This window comes from Salmo salar, chromosome 24 (genome assembly GCF_965601325.2).
Source record: "Salmo salar chromosome 24, fSalSal1, whole genome shotgun sequence".
NCBI lineage: Eukaryota > Metazoa > Chordata > Actinopteri > Salmoniformes > Salmonidae > Salmo > Salmo salar.
Window position 1 is genome coordinate 3,186,909 of NC_138314.1, and position 16,238 is coordinate 3,203,146.

General features: G+C 45.3%; 1 protein-coding gene across 1 annotated transcript in view; it reads left to right on the forward strand.

The window, feature by feature from the left end:
• Positions 1 to 16,238, forward strand: part of znrf3 (zinc and ring finger 3) — a 111,667-nt gene that overhangs the window by 57,631 nt on the left and 37,798 nt on the right. The window contains exon 2 of the mRNA XM_014170570.3: positions 12,582 to 12,704. Coding sequence (XP_014026045.2) covers positions 12,582 to 12,704 — 123 coding nt within the window. The remainder of the gene's footprint in view (positions 1 to 12,581; positions 12,705 to 16,238) is intronic.

Here is a 16,238-nt window from a genome sequence, read left to right on the forward strand (position 1 = left end):
AGTTACGCGTCCTCCAAAACATGACCCGCCTAATCGTACTCCTTAACACCCTCCAGCTTAACCCGGAAGCCATCCGCACCAATGTGTCAGAGGAAACACCGTTCAGCTGGCAACCGGGGTCAGCCTGCAGGCACCCGGCCCGCCACAAGGAGTTGCTAGGGTGAGAGTAAAGCCCCCCCGGCCAAACCCTCCCCTAACCCGGACGACGCTGGGCCAATTGTGTGCCGTCCTAAGGGACTCCCGGCCACGGCCGGTTGTGGCACAGCCCGGGAATGAACCCGGGTCTGTAGTAACGCCTCTAGCACTGTGATGCAGTGCCTTAGACCGTAGCACCACTCGGGAGGCCCTGAGAGTGATTCTTCATATGGATCGGTCCTCCTCATGGATAAACAGATGGAGTGGAACTGTGTGGCAATAACTCTCTGTGAAAATCACTGTTTGGCTGCTGGGACAGAGTTTAAATGACATGCATCGACAGGAAACTGGCAAGGCCACATGTGTGTGTGTGTGTGTGTTTTCTCGGTAAAGTTCTCCCCGCTATGTGTGGGCATGTTATTGCGAGCGAGCATCCAGTTCCGAGAATGAGGTATCACTGGAAGTATTTGGCAGCTGGGGGGCCATTTGAGGTTGAGGGTATTTGATGTGTGTGTTCAGAGCAGACTCACACACGTTTGCGCAGGTCATTGATTAAATCCACCAACCACACAATGTAAGGGGAGTGTCAATAACTTTATGACGTGATGATATGCTAATACGAGTAAGCTCTCCCATTGCAAACCTGCAACAATTACTACGAACTACGATAGTATCACACATAAGCTGGGATAATTGTAAGGGCTACCTCACACCTCTCTGAAGATGAATGGGATTGGGGGATGCAGTGGGAGTCAAAGAGCCCGTCAATGCCCCGGGTCAGTGCAGCTGGTGTGTGTTTTTGCATGCGTGTGTGAACGTGTGTGGGGGGTGTGGAGTGGGGTCATTGAGTTCACGGTGGAAGACTTTTGGGGAGAATTGACACGTACTTGCCTTCACCAGTACCAGTATCATTCATTGAGAGCTGTAGTGCCCTGATCGCTCTCTCTTTCTCCTCGCAAGCACACACACACACACACACAAGCTCTCCCTCCCTCAAACACACACTGGAACACACATCTATAGCCTAGCTTAGGAACACAGGTGGGTGAGACAAGAGAAGAGGACTCAAATAAAATAAAATATCAAATCAAATTTTATTGGTCACATACATATGTTTAGCAGATGTTATTGCGGGTGTAGCGAAATGCTTGTGTTCCTAGCTCCGACAGTGCAGTAGTATCTAACAATTAACAACAATACACAAATCTGAAAGTAAAAGAATGGAATTAAGAAATATTTCAATATTAGGACGAGCAGTGCCGAAGTGGCATTGACTAAGTACAGTAGACTGGCATGGTTCCCAGGTTCTTCTTCTCCGGTGTATTTCTGTGTACACGTGAAACGGTGCTAGCTCTTCCCCTTCCCAAAATAAAGAGAGAAACCTAGAAACCTTAACCGACCGCTCTAGTGGTTAATCATTGGACCAGACTGACCCAGAGAACATCTAGTGAAACCTGTCACTCTGCCAGGCCCTGGTGGCACCACGACCATATCATTGTTGATGGCACTGTAGCTGATGGCACTATTTTGCGGTGTCACTTTGCGATGGCATTGTTTCGATGGAACTCTTTTTGATCACTGTATTTTCATGGCAGTGTTTGGGATGGCATAGTGTTTGTGGTGGCATGGTGTTTGTGGTGGCATGGTGTTTGTGGTGGCATGGTGTTTGTGGTGGCATGGTGTTTGTGGGGGCATGGTGTTTGTGGTGGCATGGTGTTTGTGGGGGCATGGTGTGTGAGATGGCATAGTGTTTGTGGTGGCATGGTGTTTGTGGTGGCATGGTGTTTGTGGGGGCATAGTGTTTGTGGTGGCATGGTGTTTGTGGTGGCATGGTGTTTGTGGTGGCATGGTGTTTGTGGTGGCATGGTGTTTGTGGTGGCATGGTGTTTGTGGGGGCATGGTGTTTGTGGGGGCATGGTGTTTGTGGTGGCATGGTGTTTGTGGGGGCATGGTGTGTGAGATGGCATAGTGTTTGTGGTGGCATAGTGTTTGTGGTGGCATGGTGTTTGTGGTGGCATGGTGTTTGTGGGGGCATGGTGTTTGTGGTGGCATGGTATTTGTGGTGGCATGGTGTTTGTGGTGGCATGGTGTTTGTGGGGGCATGGTGTTTGTGGTGGCATGGTGTTTGTGGGGGCATGGTGTGTGAGATGGCATAGTGTTTGTGGTGGCATAGTGTTTGTGGTGGCATGGTGTTTGTGGTGGCATGGTGTTTGTGGGGGCATGGTGTTTGTGGTGGCATGGTGTTTGTGGGGGCATGGTGTGTGGGATGGCATAGTGTTTGTGGTGGCATGGTGTTTGTGGTGGCATGGTGTTTGTGGGGGCACGGTGTTTGTGGTGGCATGGTGTTTGTGGGGGCATGGTGTGTGGGATGGCATAGTGTTTGTGGTAGGGCCGGGAACAATACCAGTATTGCGATGCTCGTTAGTATCATGGCATGGAAACAAAACACAAAGCGCATTTTAACTTATTTAGGAAAAGAGCCCTAATGTTGGAAACAAACACCAATATGTTGTCATCCAGAGTCACATGTATTTCTTTTCCAAGCTACAGCACAACATTTTCCATACTGCGGTTTTTAAAGGACCAAAAAGTGACTTCTGCTTTGTGTTTTCACTTTTGCCACGGACAAAATATTGCAATACTGGTATTGTCCCCGGTCCTAGTTTGTGATGGCACATTGTGCCTGTGGGCTTTGCTCTCTCCCTTCTGATTGTCAGTGAAACCGATCTGCATCACGACCTAAATTCTGTCATCACCAGACAGTCTCCTGATGTACCATAGTGCCCTAAACTGTGTCTCAAATTGACCCTATTCCCTACTGAGCCCTAGGGGCCCCGGTCGAAAGTAGTGCACTATAAAGGGAATAGGGTGCGATTTCATGCACGATGTTAGATTATATTAGAAGCACAGTAGTTGGGACACTGTAAGTCCCTGTGCTGAGCTGCTCTGTGACATGGTAGTGGGCTTGCTTGTGGCCTTTTTTTTTTGCCAATGCCAAAGATGTTTTTTTTAGGAGTCTGTGTTTCATTTCCTTTCATAACTGGGATTTGAGAATAAAACAGAGGGTTCGTTTCAGTTGTTCCTTTGGTTCAGCTGAGCACAGCTCCATATCCAGGATAAACGACAAGTTGGTATTATGCGTGTGTAATCTCTCTCTCTCTCTCTCTCTCTCTCTCTCTCTCTGTCTGTCTTTCAGTCTGTGCGTGTGATGATTTTAGCTGAGGAATCAAATTGTCTGCTATGTCCTCCAATCTGCCAGCTCTTTTGAAGTTGACATCCTGGTGTATCAGCAGAAGCACTGTCTAAGATGATCATGTACAGGAGCACTGTGCTCTGAATGTAGTGTTGCAGCTAACACAACCATCTTCCCACAGTCACACACACCCTTTTGAAGCTGTAATGGTTCAAACGCATCTAGTTTTTCTAAAACCGGGGCCGGGCGGATGTTTGTGAAATCTTTGACCCACACAGCATTTCTTTAAATTAGTAGGGCCCTATAAAAATCCACGATGCGGAGAACTACCACTTTGTGTAGCCGTTACGGATGATGCTAATGATAAACGTCTTCTGGTAGATGGAAAGGCTTTCCCAAAAACCTTCTCAATTAAATGTTAACTACAAAGTAGCCTATGCCTACCTGGCAGAACCATACCATGAATATTTGTATCAATCCAGTGGCAATTTGTTTAGCGTTCTCTGCAATCACGTGTGCTACAGAAACACTGTTAACCAACAAGTCTCTTGCTGGTGCACACTTAAAATGTCTTCAACATTTGCCAGACTTCAAAAGGGGTCTCCTGATGTGGTTTAAGCATTGTTGTAGACTTCGAACATTCCATGTTTATGTTTTTCTATTTAATAAAAGTGTGGTTTTGAGAGCGATCTGAAACCTGGAAAAACAAAACTTTCGATTTTTTTTGTTGTTGCCTTATTCCGTTTAGTTAGATTTTAGAGGGCCCTAAGTTAATAAAAGAGATGGGGGGGGGGGCTGAAGGAAAGTGGAGAGTTTAGTTGGAGAGCAGGAGAGGAAGCTAGCTAGCCTTGTCCTGCCTTGAGTTTCCTCCTCCTCCTCCTAGCTCTGAACCCTATCAAGTTCTTTCAGGCAGGGGCGGTATAGCATGCTGCGACTCGGACAACAAAACGTGGGGAGCGATTTCAAATGTTGGGGGTTGCGGGAAAGGAGGATGTGGGAGGGGGGCAGCGGTGGTGCTATGTGGGGATGTAACTAGGGGTGCAAAGCGATGGTGAAAAGTGAGGGATGGGGGAGGGGGGTCTGAATTAGATGTTGTTGAACGATCAAAGGAAGAGTGAATTGTGTCACTGACAGAGGAGAATGGTGTGACTTGCATTTAGATGTCCTTTGAGAGGGGAGGACTAGAAATAGTCCTAGAAGTAGGGCTTGTTTTGATCCCATTACAAACCCAAATCGGCTCAGTCCACTCCTATAGGGGAGAGCGAGCGGGATAAAGAGCTGGGGGTGGGATTTCGGGGATGGTGGGGGCTCACCTTTCATTTGACTGCATTTCACGTCTTCACCTAGTATATCATCCCCCATAATGCTATGACAATTTTTTTTAAAGCACTTAAGACAAATCAACAAACATCCGTAACCCATATTTTTTAAACTCTGTATTGTATTTATTGATTGAGATGATTTAAACATACAGTATTAGTTGGCAAAGCCGCAACCTGTTCCAAACCAAACTTCAGGGTTGTATTCATTAGTGCATGCCGTAGCCAAATGATTAGCGACAAAATACGAAAACAAGCCTTTCTCATTGGAGAAGTTCAGGTAGTCGCTCCCTGTTTCAGTCCGTTTTCTTCAGTTTCATGCCTAGCCCTAGTGCATACGACCCAGGTCTTTACAGTGTTTTCTGTAGATGGAGCATGGGGGAGGGACCAGTTGAGTGACAAGCTGGGTTCAGATCACTGCCATGATTTCATTGAGAGTGTTGGCTGTGTGTAAGGGGATACCCATGTGAAAGACTGCCTCCCCTCGGGGCGAGCAGGGCAGAACTGGAGACACCATCTAGGAGAGGGGGAAAGGGAGAATAGAGGAGAGGAGTAGAAGAGAGTAGGGGGGATAGGAGATGAGTGGGAGAGAGGGAGAAGAGAGGAGGGGAAGGAAGGAAGGAAGGAAGGAAGGAAGGAAGGAAGGAAGGAAGGAAGGAAGGAAGGAAGGAAGGAAGGAAGGAAGGAAGGAAGGAAGGAAGGAAGGAAGGAAGGAAGGAAGGAAGGCAGTGCTCTTGCCCGGCTGTGGGGCCAAGAGGTAAAGCCCTGCACAGGCATACATTTTAAGTCTGAGCCCTACCTATGCCCGATTGCTTCTGCCAAATTTAAGGCCCTGCCTGAAACCTGAAATCAGAAATACCTTCCTCCGTTAGTAAATCCATTAGCTGCTCCTCTGTCTGTCACTCACTCCCATCCGCAGCTCGCTCTCCATGCGCTCTGCTCATGGCGGCTCTGAGTCTGAGTATCCATAGCAACGGCTCCGCTTGGGTTGCCCTGCTCAATGAAGACACATGAGAGCAGTTAGCTCTTAGCTACTTTTCATCACTCTAAACTCCGACAGCACAAGGAATATTATTAGTTTCTCTGAAATAATCTCTCCCGTTTTATATTTGACGAGGTTGAAGCACTTCTGACGCCACGTTATGATCTTCGTTAGATGTACTGCGCAGCAGAGCACAAGCAAATGGCTCCACTTCAAAATGTTAGTTAACAATTTGGTGATACCCGAGCTATGCCCGTACCGTAGTTATTCCTGAAAAAACAGGCACTACCCTGCCCTAACCTGATGTATAATGTCAGGGGCTGTCGGGCTCAGGTCGGGTAGCAGAGTTCTACCTAGAGAGGATAGCTTCTGGAGCAGTGAGCACATGACAAGCTCTGCTGTTTCTGCACTGTGTGTGTGTGTGTGTGTGTGTGTGTGTGTGTGTGTGTGTGTGTGTGTGTGTGTGTGTGTGTGTGTGTGTGTGTGTGTGTGTGTGTGTGTGTGTGTGTGTGCCAAAGACACCAAAACATTTGCCCCTTAATTCGATCCCAACTCCGTATTAACAACCTTCCCTCAATCAAGGCATGTTTTTACATCCCTCAATGACCAACCAGCCGCTCTCTAGCTGTGTACCAGCAGTACAGATGGAGATAATGGTGGCCAGCCTCTAAAATAACAACGCTGGCCATAACAACAACAGAAGACCCTTTAGAGGTGCAGGGAAAGGACCAACACAATAGAACAGTGTTCTAGACTCAGAGACAGGCAGGCAGGGAGACAGGCAGGCAGGGAGACAGGCAGGCAGGGAGACAGGCAGGCAGGGAGACAGGCAGGGTAGAGCAGGGCAGGCGGGGCTCATTCTCTCCGTTCTCCCACCATTTCTCCTTCCGTCCCTCTGTTCATTTTAGATACATTTCCCAATATGTCTGCCACAGCAACACCGGGGCAGTGAATGAATCCTCATTCAGTTGATTTCAGTTTGTGAAGTGGAATAATAAAGCATGATGATTCATGTATGCACAGGGGAAAGAGCTGCTTATCTCTCCTGATTTTTTTTTTTTCTCTCACAGTTTTCAAAGATGGAATTATCATACCAAATGTGTAGCATAGACCTCTGTTCTCCCTTCTCCTACCAACAGTAATATCAATCTACTTACCTAATACCTACCTGTCTACAGTCATCTGTGCCAGGCAGCCTGAGCCTTCTATACTGCTCTGCCTCTTCTCTAAGTTTACAGGAGAGATAGTGTAGAGAATGCTTAGTGAATACTGAAGATCTCTCTCTCAATTCAATTCCATTCAAAGGGTTTTATTGGCATGTTTACATTGCGAAAGCAAGTGAAATAGATGATAATAAACAAAATTGAAATAAACAAAAATGAACAGTAAACATTACACTCACAAAAGTTCCAAAGGAATAGAGACATGTCAAATGTCATATTACGGCTATATACTGTACAGTATTGTAACGATGTGCAAATAGTTAAAAGTACAAAAGGGAAAATAAATAAGCGTAAATATGGGTTGTATTTACAATGGTGTTTGTTCTTCACTGATTGCCCTCTTTCTCTCTCTGAATATGAAGGTCTGCTGCTTTCACTGCTTCATTCTTGGTGCTGTGTTGTTTAAAATATCTCTCTTTTTCGCCCACAGTTTCCTAATAATTCAATGTTTCCGTTGGCCTTCTTACCGAACTCTGATGTGCACTTTGAAGATGTTAGAATAACTGTCCACATTTACTTTCCCTCAGCCAAAGAACAGCAACATCACTGGCCGTTGCCAATTTACTGTCCGCCATTGTAGAAAAGTTTACCTATTGGTCAGCATGTTGAGAAAGAAATGGCCTATTCCAAACAGATTCTGGGACAGTTGTGGGATGATAGAGCCCAAATTCGTACAACCAGTAGGATACATTAAAAAAACGGGAACAGATGCAACAGATCAGAAGGTTTAGCTTAAAATAAACGTATTTATTCACGTAAGCGCAGCAATGCGTACAAGGCAGTAGGTTGTTCGTTCAACAATGCAATTAGCGGGCAAACACCTTTGTCAAAAGGGCACTGCACATGCGAGCGGTTTCATGTGGCAGAGATGACGAAATCCGTTAGACGTTTAGAAAGAGGGGAGATCTAATATACAACAACTAGCATGGGTTGTTAATATGACAAGGATTGTGCCTTTGCCTACTGGACAATGAAAGAAAGTTGATATAAAATAATTGCCTCCATGGATATGGCCAGATTTTGGCTAGGCTACTTTGATGCAAGGTAAGACATGCCTCATGTATTAAAATGTTGAACTTTCAAACGATGAAATATGTTTTCAAAATGCAAAGTGGTGTGTGATGCGCTGATGAAGCCTGCCTTCCGTTCGTTGCCTATCCATTTCCTGTTTGAGATGCTATAGCAGCAGCTCTCGCTCGGTCAGACAGATTTTCCACTCAAAAGATCTGTATGCTGTACCCGTGTGATAAATAAAATACATAACGAATATGCTGTACAGACGCGGCAATTGAATTCCACTAAATTATGCAAATGTCACTATAGACCGATAAGCTTGACCAGTCAAATGTTTTTACATCGCTTGGTATTTCCATCAATGAATAGGCTTAAGTATATTTCGCAGTGGGATTTTTTCTTCTTCTCCGGGACAATTGGCCCGTGCCAATTTTATTTATCTGCTTTAAAAAAGATATAGAGTACCAGTAAAACATTTACACACCTATTCATTCCAGGATTTTTCTTTATTTTTACTATTTTCTACATTGTAGAATAATAGTGAAGACATCAAAGCTATAAAAGAACACATATGGAATCATGTAGTAACCACAAAAGTGTTAAACAAGTAAAAATATATTTTAGATTTGAGATTCTTCATAGTAACCACCCTTTGCCTTGATGACAGCTTTGCACACTCTTGGCATTCTCTCAACCAGCTTCATGATGATGTCACATGGAATGCATTTCAGTTAACATGTGTGCCATGTTAAAAGTTAATTTGTGGAATTTCATTCCTTCTTAATGCGTTTGAGCCAATCAGTTGTGTTGTGACAAAGTAGGGGTGGTATACAGAAGATAGCCCTATTTGGTAAAAGACCAATTCCATATTATGGCAAGAACAGCTCAAATAAGCAAAGAGAAATTACAGTCCATTATTGCTTTAAGACATGAAGTTCAGTCAATCTGGAAAATTTGAAGAACTTTTTTTGATGAACATTTTCTTCAAGTCCAGTCGCAAAAACCATGAACCGCTATGATGAAACTGGCTCTCATAAGGAACGCCACAGGAAAGTAAGACCCAGAGTTACCTCTGCTGCAGAGGATAAGTTCAATAGATTTAACTGTACCTCAGATTAGAGCCCAAATAAATGCTTCATAGAGTTTAAGTAACAGACACATCTCAATGTCAACTGTTCAGAGGAGACTGTGTGATGGTCAAATTGCTGCAAGGAAACCACTACCAAAGGACAGCAATAAGAAGAGACTTGCTTGGGCCAAGAAACACAAGCAATGGACATTAGACCAGTGGAAATCAGTTTTTTGGTTCCAACCGCTGTGTCTTTGTGAGACGCAGAGTAGGTGAATGGATGATCTCCACATGTGTGGTTCCCACCATGAAGCATGGAAGAGGAAGTGTGATGGTGTGGGGGTGCTTTGCTGGTGACACTGTCTGTGATTTATTTAGAATTCAAGGCACGCTTAACCAGCATGGCTACCACAGCATTCTGCAGCGATATGACATCCCATCTGGTTTGGGCTTAGTGGGACTATCATTTGTTTTTCAACAGGACAATGACCCAAAACACACCTCCAGGCTGTGTAAGGGCTATTTGACCAAGAAGGAGAGTGATGGAGTGCTGCATCAGATGACCTGGCCTCCACAATCACCCGACCTCAACCCAATTGAGATGGTTTGGGATGAGTTGGTCCGCAGAGTGAAGAAAAATCAGCCAACAAGTGTTCAGCATATGTGGGAACTCCTTCAAGACTGTTGGAAAATTATTCCTCATGAAACTGGTTGAGAGAATGCCAAGAGTGTGCGAAGCTGTCAAGGCAAAGGGTGGCTACTTTGAAGAATATAAAATATATTTTGATTTAACACTTTTTTACTTACTACATGATTCCATATGTGTTATTTCATGGTTTTGATGTCTTCACTACTGTTCTACAATGTAGAAAAAATAAAGAAAAACCCTTGAATGAGTAGGTGCGTCCAAACTTTTGACTGGTACTGTAGGCCAAAAGCCGGCTATTACCGGCTAACGGAAACCCTGGTGTGTGTGTGTGTGTGTGTGTGTGTGTGTGTGTGTGTGTGTGTGTGTGTGTGTGTGTGTGTGTGTGTGTGTGTGTGTGTGTGTGTGTGTGTGTGTGTGTGTGTGTGTGTGCTTTACGTGTTTGTGTGTGTGTCTTTAATATTCCTTCCCCATGGCTGTCCCGAGGCTCTTGATTTCTCAAATTTAGCATCTGTGGTTCCAGTATGCCTCTAGACTACTAATGATAGAGAGGTGTTCGTGTGGAGAATCCAATGTCTCTATCACATTACATCCTTCAGGGGGGGAAATAGGGAACTTCATAGAGAAAAGAGAACTCTCAAACGACATTACACACTTTGTCAGCATTCCTTTCCTATGACACACAATGGCCATCTTGGGCTATTTGCATTTAACCCCCGAACTCTAACCCCCACCGAACACATGCACACACACACTCCTCCAAAACCCTCAGGTCAGTGCTCCCCCCCCACCCTTTGCCATATGGCGATGGCGTGACAAGCCTCCTCTCTAAATACACTACATGGCCAAATGTATATGGACACCCCTTCAAATTAGTGGATTTGACTATTTCAGCCACACCCGTTGCTGACGGGTATATAAAATCGAGCACACAGCCATTAAATCTCCATAGACAAACATTGGCAGTAGAATAGCCCGTACTGGAGAGCTCAGTGACTTTCAACGTGGCACCATCATAGGATGTGACCTTTCCAACTAGTCAGTTGACTTCCTGTGGAGGCTGTTATAGCAGCAAAGGGGGACCAACTCCATATTAATGCCCATGATTTTGGAATGAGATGTTTGACGAGCACGTGTCCACATACTTTTGGCCATGTAGTCTACCTTTTCAATGGTCCTACTGCACGCTTCACCCTAACTCCAACCAGCGGAGCAGCTCTCTCGCAAAGTGATGAAGTAGGGTTCAGTGGTCAGGTTAGGGAGAGACAGGGTATCTGGGGTCATCCTCGGACCCAGAGGGTCCACTAAGCTGCTGCTACTGGTCAGGGTGGAGAGGGGAGGGGATGGGTCTTTGTGACCTAAGGACACCAGCTTCCAACCTTTTTTTAAAAAGACGTTTAATCTAATTTTGGGTATCGGAGAAGGAGTGAAATTACCCTCTTACTTTTTATGCTCGAACAGATATGTTCAGTTTACACTGTCGGTTTTTCTCTTGCTGTAGTTGTCTCGTTTTTATATTTCAATGTAACTTTTGTCTTGATTTGGTTCAGTTTGATGGCCTACCATGTTGAGTCTTAAAGGCTCTGCACAGTCTACTCAACAGCTCCGACGGAGGTTTGTTTGCGTAGCTCTCTACCTCGTTCCATTTACTTTTGTGCAGCTGACATTTTTGCGTAGAAGGTGAAATCACCGTGGAGAGCCCTTTTACGGTAAGGTCAGTATATCCCTGGCTTAGGCCTAACAGGAATACGATGAATTCTTCAGGTCTTTACCTGTTGAGTTTACAAGGCCAGGCTGAGGCACCACAGAGCAGGAAGGAAGAAAGGCTGCTTTTAGATATAGAGTATAACAGTCCGCAGCAGTCCGTGTCATCACCACAGGAAATATTGGTGCAATACTTAAAGCATTTTGGGGAATGACAATTAGGCTCCTTGAAGTTAGAAGCCTAGAAATCAAGTGTTCCTTTTACGCCGTTTTTTTTTTTACATTTGTATTTATTTTTGCGTGGTTTCTGTGTTTTTGTTCCCATTGGGGGATATGTTTGATGACGACATAGTGTAGGTCACCAAACCAGAAGATCAAAACTAGTGTACCATAGAAGGGAATATGGTGCCATTTGGGATGCAGGCGTATAGGCCTATTTCTAAATCCCCCTACGTAATCAAAGAAGAGAAAGTCTGAAGTAAAGTAGCTAAAGAGCTTTCTGAGATGAATCATGATGCATTAGTCTGTAATTACAGGGGGCTGCCTCGTGCCCACACACACACACACACACGCACACACAGAGAGAGTGAGTCAGCCATGTCTGCCCTCCTATCCTCAGTCCTCAGGTCTAATCTACTCTGCAGACATCCTCCCTCTGCTTCAGGACATAAGAATACAATGACATAGAATAGACTGGGCATTTCAATTACAGACATTCTACATTGTAGTCATTTAGCGGACACTTATCCAGCGCAACTTAGGCCTATAATCAGTGCGTTCGACCTGAAGTATTGCTGTGGTCTGAAGGGGGATTCTTTTCCATTCTAGTCATTCTCTTTCTGTGCTCTGAGGAATAGCACTGCAAACCCCAAGATCATTTAGTAGCCTTAGGGATAATAGGGGGACCACTTAAGATACTCTAGACACTGGGTAATGTGCAGTGGTGTGGAACTTAGCTACTTTACCATTGGCTTTTTTTTTCTCATTTAAAGCCTTATATCCTTTTATAGTAATATGAATGTGCCTGGCTGGCTGTTAACCCGTAGCGCTGCTGCTTAGCTCATAGGTACAGTGTATAAAGCGCACTTCAACGGCAATCTCTTTGAGCCCGACCGCAAACACACACACACACCTGCACCAGCTTGTATGTAATATAATAAGGGACATTTGGGTTCTTGCAGGAGCATGTTTTCCCAGGATCCCTAGAATGATTTTAACCCTATGCTGTGTCGTGAAAGACGTTCATCCCGTTTTATATGTTGTGATATTGACCCAAGGTTTTCCTCGTGTCTCCAGATGCATCCGCTGGGGCTGTGTAACAACAATGATGAGGAGGACCTATACGAGTATGGCTGGGTGGGAGTGGTGAAGCTGGAGCAGCCTGAGCTGGACCCCAGCTGTCTCACTGTCCTGGGAAAGGTGAGCAACACAGCTAGGTTGTACACAAACAAACATGATGCAATGTCTTTGGGTAGGTGCTGGATGTTAAACAAGACCTTGTGGCCCGTATGTATCAAGTGTCTCAGAGTGGGAGTGCTGATCTGGGATCAGCTCCTGTACATGCCAGAAAACATCACTCCTTCATCCTATCTGCATGGGCAGATTCAGCCTGGCTCTGAAGTGAAGACAACTTGTGTTCAGCAACTTAATTAAAACGTTGTCAGTATTATTTATCTCTGATCCCTGGTTGTCAAGGGAACCGTTCGTTTACAGGTTTTGTTTTTGTTTTTCTCCTCTCCTCTTTTCGCTTCAAGAATCAGAAGAGGAACTGAAGCCTTCCCTTGTCTCTCCCCCTCTCCCCTCCACCCCTCCACTAGACCCCCCTCTGGTGTCCAGAGTGGTATTTTATCATGGCTTTAATTAAGTGTCCTTCCTAATGGAACATACCACTTGTCTCTGAGGGACGGGGGGAGGCTATCGTCTCATTTATCCTGTACACGCCTGGCCTCGCCTTCCCAGTGACAGAAAGAGGGCAGCCATTCATAAATGAAGGAGCGCTCCTTGTAGCTGTATAGACATGCTAATGGATGAGGCACTTTCTCTGGCGGCGACGGTTAGCGGTCGGTTGGCGTTCAATGCTAGCTACCGAGTAGGACAGAGAAGAACAGAACACGCAACACGCCAGGATCTGAAAGCTGAGCTAATGGTAATGCTAGAACGAAGGCACTCAAACACTTGAAGAATCTTGTACTATACCTGGGAATAGGACGATAGGTTCCTCCTCTCTTGAAAGTACCGGCTGTATCATTTGTTTTAGTCAACGTGTCGAGTCGAGTGTTTTTGGAGTACAGTAGTGTTCTGATTGGACTGCAGTGAGGCCTTGACTCAACTTCTGCTGAGCTGATATTTGGGGCCACCATAGGGATGATCTCTTGTCTTTGTAGGCGGGTGGCCATGTTGGAATTGGGGGGGGGGGGGGGGTGTGTTTTGGTTTGGTGCAGGAGCAGAGCCCATCCAGCAGACCTGTTGCCCTCTTTCAGGGGGAGGTGTTGTGAAAGTGATCTAGATGACAGTATCCATCCCCTCATTAGAGTGGAGATGAAAAGGAGGAGGGAGAAGAGGAGGCGCCTTGTTCTTCCATTCTCTTTCCTGGTTTGTTTTGAGGGGACAGTGGGACATTGCTGGTCTATAATTAGTGTGTAAAGAGAGAGAGAGAAAGGAGAGGGGAAAGCCTCTTCATTGTTGTTTGGCCCATCTTGACAGACCAGACTCTGCCTGCCTGGGCCCGAGCACAGCTGGGGGCCTGTAGTGTTCCCAGAGCCAGACACGGCCACTACTCTACTGTACAGACAGACACACAGCCCCAAGTGCCCCTGCCAGCCCCCATGCCCCTACTCCCCTAGTGCCAGCAGACTGTAGTCCCTACTAGGCTCAGATATCTCACCCCACCCTGCCTTGCCTGGTCTAGCCTTACCCCCTGTATAACCCCATACTCAACCCTCCTCTCTGTTTCCTACACACTTTGCCGCCCAGTTTTGGATCTAAATTCCAATTCTAGAATATGCTACAAGCCCCGAATATGCTATTTGCATCATGATGTTCACCCTGAAGAAGGCACATTGATGCCGAAACGTTGGGGATTTACCCAATAAATTACTGGGAGTTTATATATAGTGTGTGACTCTCTTTATTTTTTTATAGCTTATTCGCCGTTAGTCAGCACCTCTACATACAATTATTTTTCTCTGGGCGTGCGCCAGCTCATGTTTTTTATGTATCATGATGTTTTTAACACTAATTCTAACTAGTAGATTCTCTACTGAAATGGAAAACATAGCAGCCAGGACTACTATTTTGCTTCCACTTTTCCTCTGGGACCTTTTATGGTCAACGGCAACATGAACTTTACCAGGTATTAGGACATTTTAGCAAAAAACCTGGTTGCCTCTTGGCCACGAGGTGATCTTCCAGCAAGACAATAACCCCAAGCACTAATCAAATTCCAGAAGAAAATGGTTAATCAACCACAAAATCGAAATAATGTCAGTCTCCAGACTTGAACCCCATTGGTTTATATTGAATAGGTCAGTCCATACGTGCAGATGAAAGATATCAAGGATCTGGAAAGATTCTGTAAGGAGGACCGGTCTAAGATCCCTCCCAATGTGTTCTCCAATCTCATAAAATGGTTCAGTGTCGTTATCCTCACAAGGGGAGGGTGCTAGAGCATTGAAAAACAGCCAATAATGTTGACCTGTATCTTTTTGAGATTTTTTTATTACTTGTTAAACAAAATCTCTTTCCCTGAGCAATTGTACAAGTATAAAATAATATAATTATATTTTTAGTCTTTTTTGCTCTTTATCTCTATCTTTATCAGGGGTGTCAATAATTATGGACCTGACTGTACGTGACACGACACCGGTTTGGTGTGGAAGCCTGCTCTCTCTACTGCACTAGGGCTTCATAGGATAGCATGCCCCCTCCCCCCTCCATTTTCTTTCACCCACCTCCTCAATCCTGTCTTTCACCCTTTCCCGTAAGTCCTGCCTTCTGTTCATCAAACCTGCCTCTAATGGTGGGTCAGCTACAATAGAAGTAGCTATAACCCCATAATAGCCCTACCACCATACTTTACTGTAGGTATGAGGTACTTTTCTGCATATGCTTTTGTTTTTCGATGCCAAACCCACCACTTCATTTGGTGGTGTATATATGTACACAGTTTTTTCCAGCTCTTCCTGTCTGGTTCTTATGAGAGGCGCTGGGCTGTTGACCTGTGACCCCCCCCACCGCTACCTCCCTCCCTGTGTGCTGCACACACAGCGGCTCCCTCTACAGCAGGGAAGCGCTGGAAGATTGGGTCCTAGCTTGTGTTGTCTTTGCCTGTGTTTGTGGAAGAGTTGTTTTTGTAGCGTCGTAGATAGCCACTGAACTGTTCATCTAACATCTACACATTGTATTTCCGTGCAGGGTTTAGCTTTGTTCAGAGAGCTGTAGCTATGCCTATACATTTTATTTGTGCAGACTAAAGAGTTATAGCACAGTAAGTTGACTTGTGGTGTTTTGTGTAAAGTGTTGAATAGATCCTCACATGATGGTTTCTTGTAAGTGTAGTGTTGAACAGTATTGCTGCGTCTACACGGGCAGCCCAATTCGGATCATTTCTTTCTCCCTAATTGGTCTTTTGATCAATCACATCAGATCTTTTCACATCAGATCTTTGTCAGAGCTGATCTGATTGGGCAAATGACCAATTTAGTGAAAAAACAAACTTTGTGCTCAGAATTGTGCTGCCTGTCTTGAAGTGGTGTATTTCTGTCCTAACTAGCCTGGCTGGGGTGACATGTTCCTAGCTTCCTGGTAATCCCCTCCTCTACCCACCCCCTCTCTCTCTAGCCCTCTACTCTATCCCTCTTTCTCTCTCTCTCTCTCTCTCTCTTTCCTTCTCTCTAGTCTCTCTCTTTCCTTCTTTCTCTCTTTCCTTCTCTTTAGTCTCTCTCCCTCTCGCTG